Here is an 18,001-nt window from a genome sequence, read left to right as displayed (position 1 = left end):
CTCCCAGAACCTCATTGGCTCTGTCACCTGCTGGAGGGGAACCAGCTCCCCTCACATGGGTTTTGGGCATGGACCTGGAGATAAGTTGACTCTGGGTGAATAGGAAGCATTATGTACAAGCTAGAACCCCCCAGCCCCCACTCTCAGGTGGGATATGTGTGACATTCCTCTGGCTGCCCAAGAACAAAGGAAAGGAAAGAAAACACATGGTTAACTGATAGAGATCCCAGTCATGCAGGACATGAGTCTCCATCAGTTGACAAACATCTTAGTAAGTTAGAAGCAAAAGACAATCTTATCAATAGTCTAGCCTCCAGAAGCCTATAGACTCAGATTCCTGGAGCCCCTATTGACACCCTCCCTACCATGGAGTTGCAGGAAGAAAGGCAAGAAGGAAATGGCAGGTAAGATTAAATTTCCTGATACCCTGCAGCCCAGTGACAAATAATTGAGGCACATACAGGGTACAACATTTCCCCAGGACCCCCTACCATTCCTAACATAAATGCCTTACTAGAGGTAAAACAACCTAAGCTTGACAATAGCAAGTCCTAGGGCAGATTAGGAGTCCTCTTTAGCACGTCAGACTCCTTCTGGAGGCCTTCTTCCTTTTTGACTTTATTTACCCCAACTTCCTAGTATATAACCAGTCACTCTACCCAACTTCAATGCAGCTTTTTTCTGCCCATGGGTCCTGTCCCCATGTTTTAATAAAATCTTTTTTTTTTTTTCACCAAGACATCTTCAAGAATTCTTTCTTGGCTGTCAGCTCTGGAACCCTCCCCACCCCACTCAATAACCTCAGCATTTGGCCTCCAATGTGGGGTGTGGGTCTTTTCATCTGGACTCAGAGCTTCAGTGCAAACTTGGTGAGCACTTTCTCTTTGCTTCCTTTGCTCTTATTTCAGGGGCTTTTCAAGGAGTCTGGTCTTATTAGAACACTTTCCTGTCTCCATTGCTCAGGCTGTACTCCTGTAGCCCGTGGCTACTCTATGGGGAGGCGAGAGCCTGTCTTTTGGCTGCAAGTGAATCCACAGGCCAGAATGGTAAAAAGGCCCAGAAACTTGTGCCCTCTCTTTATTCCTGTCCTTATACACGATCATCTGTGTTGGGCATGGGACAGCCACCTAAGTGACTAGCACAGATGCAAATCTTAAGACTCCTGTGTGAGGTGTCCTCCTCATTGGTCTAAAGTATCCCATCCACATCCCTGGTCTAGCTACTTTTGGCTGTGGGCCCTCCCCTGCAAGCCTGCAAAACCAGTACCTGATTGAATATAAACTCAACTGAGAACCATTTCCTAGGACATTGGCTGTAAAGACCATTTCCTAGGACGTTGGCTGTAAAGTGTTGGAATGTCGCTGAGATCATGATGGGTTTCTGTCTTCACTGTTTTCAATGTCCTCTACTAACTACTAATAAAGTAACAAAATTGGGCAATTCCCCCTTGTAAAAGTTTTCCAGTGTTTTTCATGGGTTAAACCAGTGGTTTGTTCAGCCTTCTCAGCAAAGCAAATTAGGTCCTTCTGCTGGCACCTATTTGCAGCCTAAGATGCAATGGGAAAGTGGGGAGGTCAGCTTCCATCGGCCCTTAACTGCTTGTCGGTGATCATTGCGATTTGCCTCGAGGTACGCCTTGGGTCACTTTAACACCTCAGGAACCTGTGATACACCCTGCATGGGTGATGCCACCTGGAAGTGGGGGTGGGGAGGGTGGATTTTCGTGGTAATGGACCTTCTCTACTTTTATGTCTCTAAGAGTACGACGGGAGCTTCTCCACAGTCCCCAACGACTCTCCCTTGAGATGCCTTTTTAACCCACTGGAAACAATTTGCATTGCAAAATTTAGGAAAGGACATATCCCATACCACTGTGTGGCCTTAAGAGGATCTAGCAGTTAGATCTCTTCTGTAGGAAACAGGGCCAATGGATGGAGGTACCTTAGTTCCAGGCCATCACAGCTCTAAGTCAGGACCTGGACCAAAAGAATGTGTTTGGCTAGTAAACTCCTTCCTGATATAGTGGATGTCCTAACAGGCCTCCTCCTGATGGAATTCAGGTGTTAGAGGAAACACAGGCCATCCCTGACAAAGGGGATGCTGAGTCTTTCTCTCTGTTCCTCCTCCTAATAGATGTGGGGGCCTCTCCCTCATTCAGTTGCCAAGTTAACAGCTATAATTGGAGCCAACTGTGGGTAGTCTACTTTGGGATGTGGACTTTAAAGAATATTCCTAAGCAGCTGCCCAAACTCCCTTTGTTTCAGGGAAATCCCTTGTCTTCTCTAGCCTGACATAGACTCCCTATTTCCACCTGGGTGAAATCAAACAAACAAACAAGCAAACGAACAAACAACATGGCATCCCCTCTTTCCCAGCTGACAAGGTTTAGAATCAGGAATCCTCTTTCTCTGCCTTCTGGCACTTCGCCTCTTGTGCCTTCCCCTGTCTCTCCTCTTGTTTCTGCATCACTTTCTCTGTGACGTACATAACTGGCTTCTATACCATCCTCCCACCCGCGATGTCAAGGAGCGATGAGCATCTCCTTGGATCACCCACTTCAGATTCCCCCACTGCTGTCCTAGGTAAAAAAGTGACAGTGGGGAACAAACTGATTGTCCTTTAAGTGAATGCAGGTGGAACGTATTCAGTGTTTAATTTTATTTGTGTGTTAGTTTAACTAAGACAGACATGTATTTAGAGTTATCAGCATCAAATACAGAACTTTTATTCTGCCAAGGTTTCCTAAAGGTCAAATAAGATCATGTTGTCTCTGTTGCAATTTGTTAGCAAATGATGACTTAAAGGGTAATTTTGTGTATCTCAAAGTTTTCATAGATAATTGTTAAGAGAGCTTTCAATGTCTTTGGTAATCTGACACTTGAATAAATGGGATTGAATTCGCTGGATATCTAGGTCTTTTCCAAATAGAATGGAGTGCTAAAGCATTGATTACTGAACATAGATTTGTGCTTTTGACTTCTTATTGGAGAGAAACTAGGAATATTTGGGTCTTTTAGAAAACATGCTTTGTGCTTAATTGATTCATGAATTTGCCATCTAAAGGATTCGGTGTAACAGTTTAGAATTGGGTCCTACTTAGTCTCGGCTGGAGACTAAGTTTCTAAAAGTCAAAATTCTGCTAAACATAAAAAGACTGATGGAAATAAGGAAAGCAACTCTATATGTGAAAAAGTAATGAATGTGTAAAAAAGAGAAAAGGAATGGAAATATATTTTTTGTTGCAAGTAAAAGAAAGTAATTTTGTCCTAAATGAGACTGGTTTGGAGAAAAATGGCCTGGGACAAAATTTGAATGCAAAGGTAAGTTGTAGAAGGTTCATGAAGGGAAATCTGTGGAAAGGAATTTTATGTGTAGTTATAACAGACTAAGTTGCAATGAATGGATTTTCAAAGGTACACTGTTATAATGTTGAAATTCTGCTTTTCTCTCTGTTGAAAAGACAAAGTTTTTTTGGATTGTTCGGCTCTTGATAAATAATAATAATAATAATAATATACAAAGGATTGTATTCTCTTTTGTCTGCCCGGAAAACCACAGTTTCAGGTTTTGTCTTTATCAGGTCATTGATCGCTTAGTTAAAACTTCTAACTGTTAAAGGAGCAAAGTTTTGTAACAACTACATAACCCTTCATATTTGCCTTTGGAATCTCTTATTACCATCTTAGTTAAATAAATAATTTAAAGCTTTAAGATTTGTAATGATCTGAATCCCATTTCAGATGTGCTCTATAACTTTCTAAGGTTTAACAAAATTCCCAGCATTTAAATTGTACAGAAAGTCCCTTTGACCAAGGAGGACTTTTTATTTGGTATATTAAGTGAAAAGCCCTGTTAAATAGTGGTACATCTTAGGTGACATTGCTTGGGTGAATGTTGTAACTGTTCAAAGATATGTGCAATTCCTAAAGTTTTTTTTTTAATTACTTTTTTAAAATTTACATTCAAGTTAGTTATCATATAGTGCAACAATGATTTCAGGAGTAGATTCCTAATGCCCCTTACCCATTTTGCCCATCCCCCCTCCCACAACCCCTCCAGTAACTTTCTGTTTGTTCTCCATATTTAAGAGTCTCTTATGTTTTGTCCCCCTTGCTGTTTTTATATTATTTTTGCTTCCCTTCCCTTATGTTCATCTGTTTTGTATCTTAAAATCCTCATATTAATGAAATCATATGATATTTGTCTTTCTCTGACTAATTTCTCTTAGCATAATACCCTCTAGTTCCAGCCACCTAGTTGTAAATGGCAAGATTTCATTCTTTTTGATTGCCGAGTAATACTCCATTGTATCTATATACCACATCTTCTTTATCCATTCATCCATTGATGGACATTTGGGCTCTTTCCATACTTTGGCTATAGTTGATAGTGCTGCTATAAACATTGGGGTGCATGTGCTCCTTCGAAACAGCATACCTGTGTCCCTTGGATAAATACCTAGTAGTGCAGTTGCTGGGTCATAGGATAGTTCTATTTTTAATTTTTTTGAGGAACCTCCATACTGTTTTCCAGAGTGGCTGTACCAGTTTGCATTCCCACCAGCAGTGCAGAAGAGATCCTCTTTCTCTGCATCCTCGCCAACATCTGTTGTTGCCTGAGTTGTTAATGTTAGCCATTCTGACAGGTGTGAGGTGGTATTTCATTGTGGTTTTGATTTGTATTTCCCTGATGATGAGTGATGTTGAGCATTTTTTCATGTGTCAGTTGGCCACCTGGATGTCTTCTTCGAAGAAGTGTCTATTCATGTCTTTTGCCCATTTCTTCACTGGATTTTTGTTTTTTGGGTGTTGGGTTTCATAAGTTCTTTATAGATTTTGGATACTAACCCTTTATCTGATATGTTATTTGCAAATATCTTCTCGCATTCCATCATTGCCTTTTAGTTTTGCTGATTGTTTCCTTTGCTGTGCAGAAGCTTTGATTTTGATGAGGTCCCAATAGTTCATTTTGCTTTTGTTTCCTTTGCCTCGGAGACGTGTTGAGTAAGAAGTTGCTGTGGCCAAGGTCAAAGAGGTTTTTGCCTGCTTTCTCCTCAAAGATTTTGATGGCTTCCTGTCTTACATTTAGGTCTTTCATCCATTTTGAGTTTATTTTGGGGTATGATGTAAGAAAGTGGTCCAGGTTCATTTTTCTGCATGTCACTGTCCAGTTTTCCCAGCACCACTTGCTGAAGAGACTGTCTTTATTCCTTTGGATATTCTTTCCTGCTTTGTCAAAGATTAGTTGGCCATACGTTTGTGGGTCCATTTCTGAGTTTTCTATTCTGTCCCATTGATCTGTCTGTTTTTGTGCCAGTACCATACTGTCTTGATGATTACAGCTTGTGATACAGCTTGAAGTTCGAATTCCCAAAGTTTTAATACGTTTTTGTAATAAGGTTGTCACGTGACATTCTGATTATTAAAGTGTTATGTATCACAGAAATAACCAAATATCCTTGTCAATTGCATCATAACAAACTCTCATCAGATTGTTAACCATGTCTGTTTTTGAGTTTTGTCACTTATAATTATTGTACTTATTCTCTTACAAAACATGTTTCCTCTTCCAGGAGATTTATTAAAAGGGCTTTTAGGACAAATTCAGGTATTTGACAGCTTTAAAAATCCTAAAACTAAAATAGGTAAGAGTGTCCAGAACTAAAAGCTGCACTTGAACTGAACAACAATTAGTAATATGGGACTAAATGAACTGAGAAAGGTTATAGTTTTTGTGACCCTTGTTGAAAACATTGCTGGATCTCTAATGTTTGCTCTTCCAGATTAAGGAAACCTTCTCTTAAAATATGTATAATGTACAGAAATGTGATAAAATATTCCTCTATAAATAAATTGAAACATTTAACTTTTCTCTCTACCTGAACCCTCTGAAATTCAAATGTCTCAGTGAGTATACTTCCACAGCCATCATACTTACCTGCGTAAGTTCAGTGAGAATCTGTCCTCCTTGTAAAAGACACCATTGAGAATACTGTTCATTTTACCAAGGTTTTGACTGGAACGTCCTATTTGAGAGAAATGCACAGACCCTGATATGACTATATGGCTTTACGGAACTAAGGTTGACTTTATGAAACATGGAGCAAATAAAGCCCCTTGGGAATGTTGGCCTGATGCCTTGCTTACAGAGTTCCGATCAGACTTACCAGATGAGTAAAGAATGTCACTTCTGGGCAGATGCAGGGACCTCAGGATATCTTGGGGACCTTGTGGAGAGGAATTGCCCAATCTACAAGTATTGCAGGCCTGTATGATGGAAGTACTTGACTTGGCTTCTGGCCTGGAGAGGCCAATCAGTTCAGTCTCCAGTTCAATCTGGAGATTCCTTATAAAAGGTTTCAGCAAAGCAAACTTTAAAAGATCCTTAGGATCAATCACTATTCTTGGTGAGGTTATGTAAATCATTAGGCAAAGTTTCTTAAAACTGGACTTGTTTTGTAAAGGAATTAGGCTTGATTTGGCTCTTTCTGGAAATGAAGGTTTTAGAGAGGAAAAACTATATTTCCATAATGCAGCTTTCTGGATGTTGAATTCTAGTTCTGATTGTCTTTAAATGTTTGCTGTTTGCCTAAACTACACAACTCGAGGTAAACTTCAGAAAAATTGTCATAATATTTCATATATAGAAAATCTTCTGTGCTTGTTATTCAGTGGAGATAATAATAAGTCCCCGTGGGCATATGATTATCTAAATAACTGGAAAATGGGATGGATTCCCCCAATAACTGTATAAAGACTATAGTGCTTTACTATTCACTGGAGGCCAGGTTAATTCCTAAATCTCTAAATATGCCAACCATATCCTCCCTACACCTGATCTGACAGTGACTAGAAACCCACCCCATATAAACCCAAAATACCTAGTTTATTTAAAAGATTGAAAGTCTAATACAACAGTGGGTTTAACTTCAAACTTGAAGAGCCCCCACTGGGTCATATTATATACTCCCACTGCGATAAAGTTGGAAGGGAACAATTCATGGGCTCCTATATTTAAAATAAAACCTGTACCCCCTTCACAGGAATTAACAAGCAAATGAATGTGCCTTCTTATTCCTGTCAACCTGTGGAAGACCTCATATTTCTCTGAGGATGGTTGTACCTTTCTTTTTCATCTTCCTTTCCCAGTTTCTACTAACAATTTCTTCTTACAATGGGTCATTCAAAAGGATCACCACAGACATTTGAGTTACAAACCAGAAAGACCAATCTAATTCCTGCTGCCTGTTCCCACAAGCATCCAAGGATACTTCAAGTCTAACATCTAAAAAATCTCACTGTCAGCACTGAAACACACTGGGATTGTAATCTGCTGTAAGCATCAGCCTGTATTTTTCTTTTTTCTATAAAAGTACCTCTTTTTAATTACCTGATTGCTTACTAAACAAAACAGAATCTATATGATGGCTATATACCATTTGTTACACAGTTAAGGCCTTAAATAACTCTTAATATTATATAAATAAATACTAAAATTGATAAGGAGAAATCTGTTATAAAATGGCCTACATGACTCATAGGGGAATTCCAATCCCCGATGGAAGACTCCCCTTCTGAGTTTTTCTTCCCACCCAGCTTGCTGCATTCACCAAATTACTACTAATGCAGAATGCAGAAGGAACAGGCTATAAATTGTCCCCTCTGCTTATGCTCTGGACTCAGACCTCTGGAGAGTTATCTCCTCTGAGCCCACTGGTGTGAAATAAACCTCCTGCCTTCCAAGATCTCTGAGGGCCACTTGGTTCTTCTGCTGGGTGATCCAGGCCACTTTCCATAACATTTGGTTCCCTGACCAGGAAACCCAACTGCACTGGCACATTGTTGCCACTGGTTTGGGAAAATAGCGAGGTGGTGACAGAACGAGGAATCGCAACGGAGAAGGCGTGCCCTGCCTGATCTTCTGCAGTCTCCCGCTCAGTCCCCTCAAGCTGGCCCCGCTCCGCCATTTGCCAGATGCGAGGACACTTGGCAGATGAGGACCTGGACCTGACATCAGATACCGGTAAGGCCTGGGACCCAGTTCAGTCTGGCCCACCTATAGTGGTAGAAGGGGGACCTGATCATGCCCCAGAGACCTCAGTGGTCTCACAGGTAGGAATTGTGGTATGGTGCCCCAATTCAGTCCATCCCACCCATAGGGGTGGAAGAGGGACCTGGTCATTCCCTGGAGACCTCAGAGGTCTTATAGGTAAGGAGCCCCAATTCAGTCTTCCGCCCCATAAGGGTGGAAGGGGGACCTGATCACTCCCCGGAGACTTCAGTGGTCTTACAGGTAGGAATTCAGTCTGACCGACCCACAGGGGTGGAAGAGAGACCTGATCAATCCCCAGAGACCTCAGAGGTCTCACAGGTAGAAATTCTGTGGGAGGGAATGTAATAACCTCTGGTGTCTATGTGAGTGTGAATGTGTGACTTGGTCTGGCTTGCCTGCTGAGTTCAATACTGTGGCTCCACAGGTGGGCACCCTTAAGATCCCCAAAAGCCCACGGAGTCTGAATGGGCCCATCTGCGATTCCGTGGTGAACGGCACACAGATTATGGTGGCATCGGAATAGTTTCCGATTGAAAGTCACAAAGCTGAGACTGCTACGGCTAAGCATTACCTAAGTTCCTTTGGGACATAGCCAGATGGGCATCTGACTGGTCTCCTCATTAGAGGGGGCACTCCTACCCTTCTGTCTGTCTTTGTGACTCTGTCTCACAGGAACATTATGGGGTCAGAACAGAGCAAAGAAGGGGTTTTCGGGAGACTATGGAATTAAGATACCCCCTGGCAAGTTAAGGAATCTATGTGAGTTAGAATGGCCCACTTTTGGTGTAGGATGGTCCTCAGAGGGAACCTTAGATGTCCCAACGGTCCTCTGCATCTGGCATGTTGTCACCAGAGACCCAGGTTATCCTGATCAGTTCCTGTATATCGATTCCTGGTTAAAGATTACCCAAACCCTACCCCCTTGGGTGAAATTTACCTGCAACAAACAGGGACAGGCTAGGGTCTTAGTCACTTTGACAAAATGGCTCAAGGAAGGTCAACAGAAGTCCTGACCTCCACAAATTCTTGCCAGTGATCCAGAGGAAGAACCAATCTTGCCCTCACGATATCAATCCCCCAGTTCCTGATACTCTGTCACCTTCAGTCTCCCCACCACCTCTGGACTTGGAAGATCCTCTCTCCCCCAGACCATCGGCCAGATTGTGCCCTCAGCCAGGTGCAGGCAGTCTCCAGATGCCAGTCCACAGCCACCAGTACCAGAGGCTCTCCTCCGGGGGATCCGAGCAGGGACAAAGAAGCCCACTAATATGCTCAGCAGCAAGGAGAATCCCCCAGGGAATACTATGAGATGCTATGCAAGGCTTACACCCAGTTTGACCCTGAGGCACAAGAGAGCCACCACAAAAGGATGGGGAGGAAGGTCCAGCCACCAAAAGGGAGGAGGCCCAAAACCTCCTTAGCAAGGGATAAGTGCGCCTACTGCAAGGAGAAAGGACATTAAAAGAATAAATGTCCCAACCGGGGAAAGTCCCAGAAACCCAGCCGACATGCACAAGAACCCTGCAAAAAAGACCTCATAGGCCTAGCAGGAATAGATTCAGATTGAGGGGGACCAGGGTTCTTCTTGGCCCCTATGAGCCCATGGTCAAAATAAAAGTAGGGGATCAAACTATGATGTTTATGTGAACTCAGGGGCCACACGGTACAACATGAGTTCCTCTACCTACCTGAGTGCCCTATCCCTCTCCTCAGCCAGTATATACTCTCAAAGCTGGGGGCCCAAGTAACCTTTGAGCCAACAGGATGCACCAACCTCTGATTGGATCCAAGTGGAGGCTATTCTGCACCCAGGCCCAACCAAGTGGCCCACCCAAATTCAGGACTGCCTTCTCCACTGTATGGGCCGAGGACAACCCCCCTCCCCGGACTCGCCCACAAGGGGCCTCTGTCATTGTAGAGTTAATCCCAGGGGCTCACCCACAGAGACAGCGGCAATACCCCCTCTCACAAGAGACAAGGGCAGGCATCCAAGAACACCTGACCAGACTCAAAGAAGCAGCCTTTCTGGTTGAATGTCAACCACCCTGGAACACTCTGCTCTTGCCAGTCAAGAAGCTGGTAGGAGGGTACCGACCAATTCAAGCTCCTTGCACCCCGTGGTCCCGAACCCTCCTCAGCCATATCCCAGGCTCTACCAGATGGTTTACTTGTCTAGACTTAAAGGATGCCTTCTGCCTCTGTTTGGCCCCCCAGAGCCAACATTTGTTTGTCTTCAAATGGACTGAACCAGACCCAGGGCATCAGATGCAACTGACTTGGACACACCTCCCACAGGGGTTTAAAAATTTGCCTACCCTCTTTTGGGAGGCACTGGCCAGAGATTTTGCCAGCTTTCCAAGGGAGGTTACATGCTGCACCTTCTCCAGTATGTAGATGACTTCCTCATTGTCAGCTATACCCAAGAAAATTGTACAGCGGGAACAAGGGCCCTCCTCCAACTCCTGTCAGACTCAGGGTATCAGGTCTCATGAAAACAAGGTACAGATCTGCCAACAGCAAGTCCAACCCAAGGAAAAAGAGCACCAGGGCCAGAGAGAAAGAAGGTCATCACCTCCCTACCTCAGCCCCAAACTAAGAGGGGGTTACAAGAATTCCTTGGGGCTGCAAAATTCTGCCAAATATGGATTTCCAGATTCTCAGCAATAGCAAGACCCCTCTATAATCTCTTGGTAGGATTGAATTGAGAACCACCTGTCTGGACAAAGGAGGCTAAAGCTGCATTCCTAGAGATAAAGGCCACCTTGGGGCAGGCACCAGCCCTTGGCCTGCCGAATATAAAAAAGCCTTTTAATCTCTTTGTGCATGAGAAGGAAAAGGTCGCCCTTGGGGTTCTCACACAGACCATTGGACCTTGACAATGGCCAGAAGAGGCTGGACCCAGTGGCGGCAGAATGGCCACTATGTCTTAGGGCACTAGCGGCCACAGTTCTGCTCATTAAAGAGGCAGATAAACTCACCCTGGGACAAGAACTAAATGTCAAGGTTCCTCATGCTGTCATGTCTCTCATGCCTCTCCGACTTTTGGCTAGAACAATACCAGGGGCCCCTCTGTGAGAATCCATGGGTCCCTCTTAAAATAGTGCACTGAACCCTGCAACTTTCCTACTTTCTGAGGAAGGGAAACCAGATCATGACTGTTCTGAGGTGACGGATAAAGTATTCGCAAGCTGCCCAGATCTGCATGACCAGGCATATCTGTATGACCAAAACCCAGACCTCACCTTGTTCAGTGATGGTAGCAGTTTCATCACAGAGGGCATTCAAAAGGCGGGGTATGCCAATGTTTATAGCAGCACTCTCAATAGCCAAATTATGGAAAGAGCCTAAATGTCCATCAACTGGTGAATGGATAAAGAAATTGTGGTTTATATACACAATGGAGTACTACATGGCAATGAGAATGAATGAAATATGGCCCTTTGTAACAACGTGGATGGAACTGGAGAGTGTGATGCTAAGTGAAATAAGCCATACAGAGAAAGACAGATACCATATGTTTTCACTCTTATGTGGATCCTGAGAAACTTAACAGAAACCCATGGGGGAGGAGAAGGAAAAAAAAAAGAGGTTAGAGTGGGAGAGAGCCAAAGTGTAAGAGACTCTTAAAAACAGAACAAACTGAGGGTTGATGGGGGGTGGGAGGGAGGAGAGGGTGGGTGATGGGTATTGAGGAGGGCACCTTTTGGGATGAGCACTGGGTGTTGTATGAAACCAATTTGACAATAAATTTCATATATTGAAAACAAAAACAAAAACAAAAACAAACAAACAAACAAAAACCAAAAGGCGGGGTATGCAGTGATATGCCTTAATCCGAGCCCTCACCATTAGTAAGGACAAGCGAGTCAACTGACTCCCAGTACACCTTTGCTACTGTACACATACATGGGGCAATCTACAAAGAGAGGGACCTCCTCACCATGGTGGAGAAGACCATCAAAAATGAGGAGGAAATATTAAAGCTCCTCGAGGCCTTCTGGCTTCCAAAAAAGTTGCAGTTCTACACTGCAAAGGACACCAGAAGGGAGATGACCCTACAGCACAAGGAAATTGTCTGGCAGACAAAGCAGCCAATATAGCAGCTAATAAGGAGGTAGACATAGCTCCCTCCCTTATCCATGCTGTGACCCCCACCAGGAGTTCAAAGAAGAAGTTGTCCCCCAGTTAGGCTTACCAGCCACAACCTATAGCAATAATGGGCATGCATTCGTGGTGGACTGCTTACTGGCCTCAAAGCTCAGGAAAAGTAGAGCAGATGAATTGCACCCTTAAGGGAACCTTAGCCAAGTTCTGTCAAGAAACAGAACCTCCCATGGCCGGACCTGTTGCCCCTGGCCCTCCTGCATGCCCATTACACACCAGGAACCCAAGGTTTCTCCCCTTTTGAGCTAATATATGGGAGGCCCCCTCCATGTCTAGGGAGCCTCCCAGGAAGGGAATAAGAGAACAACTTCAAGCTTTAGGGGCCACCCTAAATGAGTTACAATGATATACCATAGAGAGGGCCCCAATCTCTTTAGGATCTCCTGTACACCCCTTCTCACCAGGGGACTTGGTCTAGGTCAAAGACTGGAAAAAAGACCCTCTCAAACCACAGTGGACTGGGCCTCATACCATTATCCCGACCACCCCTACTGCCCTCAAGGTCACTGGTATCACTCCAGAGTCAAAAGGGCCAATCCTGAGGAGCCCAGACTTGGAAGACTGACCCAAGTCTGATCTTCAGCCCTGCTCCAGCCACATCCTGGAAGCTGGCTGCTCTATGCATGGCAGAAGCTTGAGGAATCACTGGTCCAATAAAATAAATACACTGTCTTTACTCTTTGCCATCGGATTGGCAGAGGTTGCCCCAGAAAGCTGGGGAACAGTGAGAGGTTCCTGTTTGCACTCACCTTCCTCTTATGGATAGGATGTTTTGTTGGTATTGATTGCCTCTAATCTGGGCCCCATTTGTAAGAGCAGGGCACCTTCAGTGGAAGAATCTGGGGGGCTTAAAAGCTTAAATATGGTGTAACCTCTTTCAGTCTACTGGTTTGCCTGCCAGTAGGGAGGTTCCTAATGCCATTTTGGGAAGTGTTTGCTCTGATGTATGTGCCTCAAGCGTCAGGAAAAAGAGATTAAATAATTCTGAGGATAAAAGTTGGTGCTTAGATTAACCTTCAGCTCTAAGGCCCAGGCTAAATGAGTGATGTTACTACCCGTCCTCCTAGGGGCAGGGATAGCCATGGGGATAGGGAGTCACATAGGAGACATAGGCTCATCTGTGGGACTAATGAGTGGCCAACTCCCTAGTGTCCATAGAGAGCCAAATAAGTTCCCTGGCAGGGGTTGCCCTCCAGAACAGACAGGCACTAGACCTCACTGCTGAGAAAGGGGGCACCTGTATCTTCCTCAGAGACCAGTCAGACATAGTCACAACCAAAGTCAGGGAACTAAGGAAAAGGACAAGCCATTAATAAATGAAGATGATGCCCTTTAATACAGCCTACATCTGTTTAAAGGGGCATCAAAGAGGGGGGGGGGGAATGATAGGGAAAAATCTGTTATAAGATGGCCAACAGGGCTGATAGGTGAATTCCAGTCCCCAACTGAAGACTCCCCTTCTGGGTTTTTCTTCCCACTCAGTTTGCTGTGCACACCAAATTACAACTAATGCAGAATGCAGAAGTAACAGACTATAAATTGTCCCCTCTGCTTATGCTCTGGACTCAGACCTCTGAAGAGTTATCTCCTCTGGGTACACCGGTGTGAAATAAACCTCCTGCCTTCCAAGATCTCCAAGTGCTGCTTGGTTCTTCTGCTGGGTGATCCAGACCACATTCCATAACAAAATAACTCAAATGCATAAAACACTTATACAAAACAGAATGGCATTAGATGTTTTAAGTGCTGCACAAAATGGAACTTATACTCTCATAAGAACAAAACGCTGTGTATACATTGCAGATTACAGCCAAAAATTATTCTTGATTTCTTACTGACATGAATACTCAAATTGGCACATTAAACAATCCCTCTCTTTCCTTAGTGAGTGGTTAAACTCTTAGGCTGGAGGATTTTTGTTAGCTACCAAAGGACTTTTCATTTGAGCTAATCTTTCTAGTTATTCTACTTATGTTTTGCTATTTTCTCTCATGTCTCTCTGCCTGGTGCCAAGACTCCATCACTACAATAACTTCAAGCCAAGAGATGATCGTTTCTACTCGAGGTGGTTCATACACATTGTCCACCTTGGATTCAGCTGCATCACCTTAACTGCCCTATGTTCCCTGATGAACCAGTATTGACCCATAGGTAGGCAATTCTATGCCCTTACTCAGCAGGAAGAAGCTAAAGAAGATGAGACCTTCTTCCTTCAACAACCTTAAAGATATAAGGGTCAAAATTGTTCAGTGGAGATATGATTGAGGAGCGTGGAGCAAAATGAGGGCAAAGCAGGCTGGCATATCCCCCCTCCCCCAGGTGGAATATGTGACATATTTCTCACACACTCCTGGCTACCCAAGAACAAAGGAAAGGCATTCAAATGCTTGCCATGGTGATGTAGGAAACCAAGGCAAATGAAAAATTAAATCCTCTTACTGCCTACAGCCTATTGGCAAGTCCTTGAAACCAGTAGAGTAACTTCCCTCTGGGATCTCAACTGCCTCATTAATGACAGTTTGCCAGGGGCAAAGAGAACCTTAGCTTAACATTACCCCAACTTCCAGGATCCTGTAAGTCTACTTCCTTTATCTCAACTGCCCCAAAGTATATGCTAGCAATCATACTCCAAGTTTATGCCCCCCCTCCCCCATGATATGCATCTGAAGGGTCTCATGATTGAGGTTTTATTCAACAGTAATAATGGTGTTGCTCTAGAAACAGCTGGTCCTTCAAGGTCATGGAAACCTTGCTTTCAAAATACCTTAGAGACTTACTTTATCCCTGATCCCCTCCCCACCTGAGGGTATATAATCAGTTACCCATCACATCCCCAGGGCAGCTCTTTCTGCCCATGGATCCTGACCCTGTGCTTTAATTAAATCACATTTTTGCACCAAAGATGTCTTTAAGAATTCTTTCTTGACCCTTGGCTCCAGACCCCCAATCACCCCAAAACTTCAATTCTGGTGAAGTGGGGGTGCCACCAACTCAGCCCCCCCCCCAACCCTCTCCAGCTGCCTGGCCTTGGCTGGGCCTCTGCCATTGGACCATTCAGCTGGTGGCTGAACATGGGTGTGAGTTGTGCCCCAGCAGTGTGCTAGGAGGCAAGGGGAACTGAGGTCTGCTGATGGTCTGGAGCTGGTCTTGGAGTTGGGAGCTGGAAGTATTCAGTCTTCTGGCTTCTGGCCTTCTGTGGCCTCAATCCCTTTCTGAGGATCACAGCTCCTGGCAGTGATGCTAATAGAAGCCTGCCCTTTGCTCTTTTTTCTCTCAGAAGGCCCAGAGGTCAAGGAGAACAGAATGGGGACCGGGGGACATGTGTTTATTTAGCAACCAAGGAGGGGTTCTGTCAGCTGGGCAGCCTGGGGAGCAGCTGGTGGGCTGTGCTGTGAGAAGGGTCTCCTGGCTCTCTCAGGGCTGTCCAGGCTGGTAGGAACACTTGGGCAGTACCCTGGGCAGAGGTCGGCATGAGAGGATGGGGTGGAGAGAGCCAGAGAGCACCTGAGAGGGAGTCAAGGGAATAGAGAGGGCAGCAGTGCTGGGCAGGTGGGACAAAGGCAGATCTGGGACACCCTCCCAGCTGCACCCTGACTTCCATCAGCCCCCTCTCCAGCCATACTTACCGCACCTTTGCTCACTCATCGATGCACTGATCTGTGGGGGACAAAGTGGTCAGCATGGATAGGGGTGTGTGTGGGAGATCACTGACTTCCAGGGCCCCTGCACTGCCCCTGGGCTACCCTGGGCCTCAGCCTAGTCTAGCCACAGAAGCTCTAGGGGTTCCCTTCATAGACGGTACAGCAGAGGACTGGATGATGGGTCAGGAGACTGGAGGAGAGGCCTGAGGACAAGCAGACCTGGGTGACACCCATTCTCCAAAGGAGGCAGGTGAGGTCCAGCCATGGTCCTGATTGGGCACCAAGCCTTCTGCCTGTTTACCTGCTGAGTCCTGACACACCCTCAGCCTTGGGGAAGCACCTGCCCAGACCAGGATGCCTGAGGACAAGGGTGCCTGCCAAGTCAGTGGTGAACCAGCCTCAAGGCAAAGGGGGAGTTGGCCCAGGACAAACAGGACTGGGTGGAGGGGGAGGTGGCCAGGCAAGGAGACTGAGGAAACTTGTCCCACATGTGCAATACTCATGTGGGCAGGTCTGAGCTAGTGTGAGGGAGAACACATGGGAACCAGGATCCTGGGTGTGGCAGGGTCTTCCTGAACCTGAAGTGGCTCCTGGGGCTCCAGTGACTACATCAGGGGCCTTCATCCCTCCTCTCCCCCCTTCCCTAGTGAGGCAACATCCAGCCTGGACAGTCCCCATGTGCCTTTCTCCTCTGCCCAGCTGGTGATTACCATTGGGGATAGGGAAGATGATGTGCTCATCAGTGAGGCCCAGGAATTTCGCAAAGATGATGAAGTTTGCTTTCACAGGAGGCAGCTCTTTGGTCCTCCCTGTGGCCAAGATGGCTGGTTAGTGGCTGGTGAAAGCTCCATAATGATTGTCGAACATGTGAACAAAGACTCAGACCCCTTCCTCATGAGGGGTTCTGTGGAAAGACCTCTCTCCCGCCTCCCTGGGGCTCAGAGTGAAGGGGACCTGAGGGCTGGATGCGATGGGCCTCTTCTCCCCCAGCATGAACAAGAGCTGGGTCCCACCAGGTGCAAGACCCACCATAGAGGATGACCTTGATGTTCTCCTGGTTGTCATAAACTTTCTTGAAGTACAGTATGGCAAACTGGTTGTAGTCTGTAGTCACCACTTGTGCAGTGTAGCTCTGGATTCCAGTGTAACCTGCATGGTGGATGGTGAAGGATCAGCGTGCCCTGGCCAGGCAGAGGGAGCTATTGATTCCTACCCGGACTCCACAGAATGGCATCTGTGTGGAGCAGCAGGGAGGTCTTTGCTCCCAGAGACCCACCCCACTGAGGACTCACGCTCAATGTTGCCCAGGGTGTATTGGTCTAGATGCAAATTTGGGGTGAAAATTTTGGTCCAGTGGTCACAGCGCTGGTCCCTGTGGAAGCAAGAGAAGGGTGGATAAGAGGGTGACAGCCCACCATGCCACAGCAGGAGACCCGCATCCCACCCCTCAGATGGGTCTGGCTCTTTCCCGCTAAGCCCATCCCTGCCTGTCCCTGCCAACTCTGCCCTGAGACACCTGACCTACTCAGACTCTCTCTCTGCACCTACTGTCCTTCCTTCTTCTGGGCTGATTCCCTTTGGTGGCTTTCCCTCTATATTCTCTCTCCCACCTGAAGCATTTGTCACTTATTCTTTTTTTAAAAAAAGCTTTTTTTAGATGTTCATTAATTTTTGAGAAATAGAGAGACAGAGCATGAACTGGGGTGTGGGTGGTAGCAGAGAGAGAGGAGGACAAAGAATCCAAAGCAGTCTCCAGGCTCTGAGCTGTCAGCACAGAGCCCAACACAGGGCTTGAACCCACAAAGTATGAAATGATGACCTGAGTCAATCTCAGATGCTTAACCAACTGACCACCCAGGCACCCTGTCACCTATCTTATGTTGTGGCTTCCTGCTGTAACCTCTCCTGGGGAAATCACCACCAAGGCTCCAGTCTGCTGGATGCCAAAGACTCCCTTAGCTGTTGGACCAAACCTGACCTCTCACCTGCATCCCATCTGGTCCCCTGTCACCCCAGAGCCAATCTCCCAGCATCTGTCTTTCTTCTGATCCTTCTATGACGGATGCTCTAGCCCCATCCCCAGGTGCCAGAGCCAGAAACCCAGGGAATCTGGGTAAGCCTTGCTTCCCCTATCTAGGTCCTAA

General features: G+C 45.8%; 1 protein-coding gene across 3 annotated transcripts in view; it reads right to left on the bottom strand.

Annotated features, from left to right (window-relative positions):
• LOC121035051 (neutrophil gelatinase-associated lipocalin-like) overlaps positions 1 to 18,001 on the bottom strand; it is a 96,528-nt gene that overhangs the window by 45,701 nt on the left and 32,826 nt on the right. The window contains exons 3-7 of one of the 3 annotated variants that reach the window (XM_040482480.1): positions 17,150 to 17,229; positions 16,887 to 17,006; positions 16,568 to 16,666; positions 15,843 to 15,873; positions 15,525 to 15,720 (exon numbers count right to left, since the gene is read on the bottom strand). In XM_040482480.1, the coding sequence (XP_040338414.1) occupies positions 15,854 to 15,873; positions 16,568 to 16,666; positions 16,887 to 17,006; positions 17,150 to 17,229 (319 nt within the window). In that variant the 3' untranslated portion in view covers positions 15,525 to 15,720; positions 15,843 to 15,853. Of the gene's footprint in view, positions 1 to 15,524; positions 15,721 to 15,842; positions 15,874 to 16,567; positions 16,667 to 16,886; positions 17,007 to 17,149; positions 17,230 to 18,001 lie in introns of those variants that run through there. The other 2 variants (XM_040482481.1, XM_040482482.1) reach the window with 2 other exon arrangements.

Source organism: Herpailurus yagouaroundi, unplaced genomic scaffold (assembly GCF_014898765.1).
Source record: "Herpailurus yagouaroundi ecotype Mexico unplaced genomic scaffold, PumYag 160, whole genome shotgun sequence".
Classification (NCBI taxonomy): Eukaryota; Metazoa; Chordata; class Mammalia; order Carnivora; family Felidae; genus Herpailurus; species Herpailurus yagouaroundi.
The sequence above is the reverse complement of the archived record's forward strand: the minus strand, read 5'-3'. Positions and strand labels throughout refer to the sequence as shown.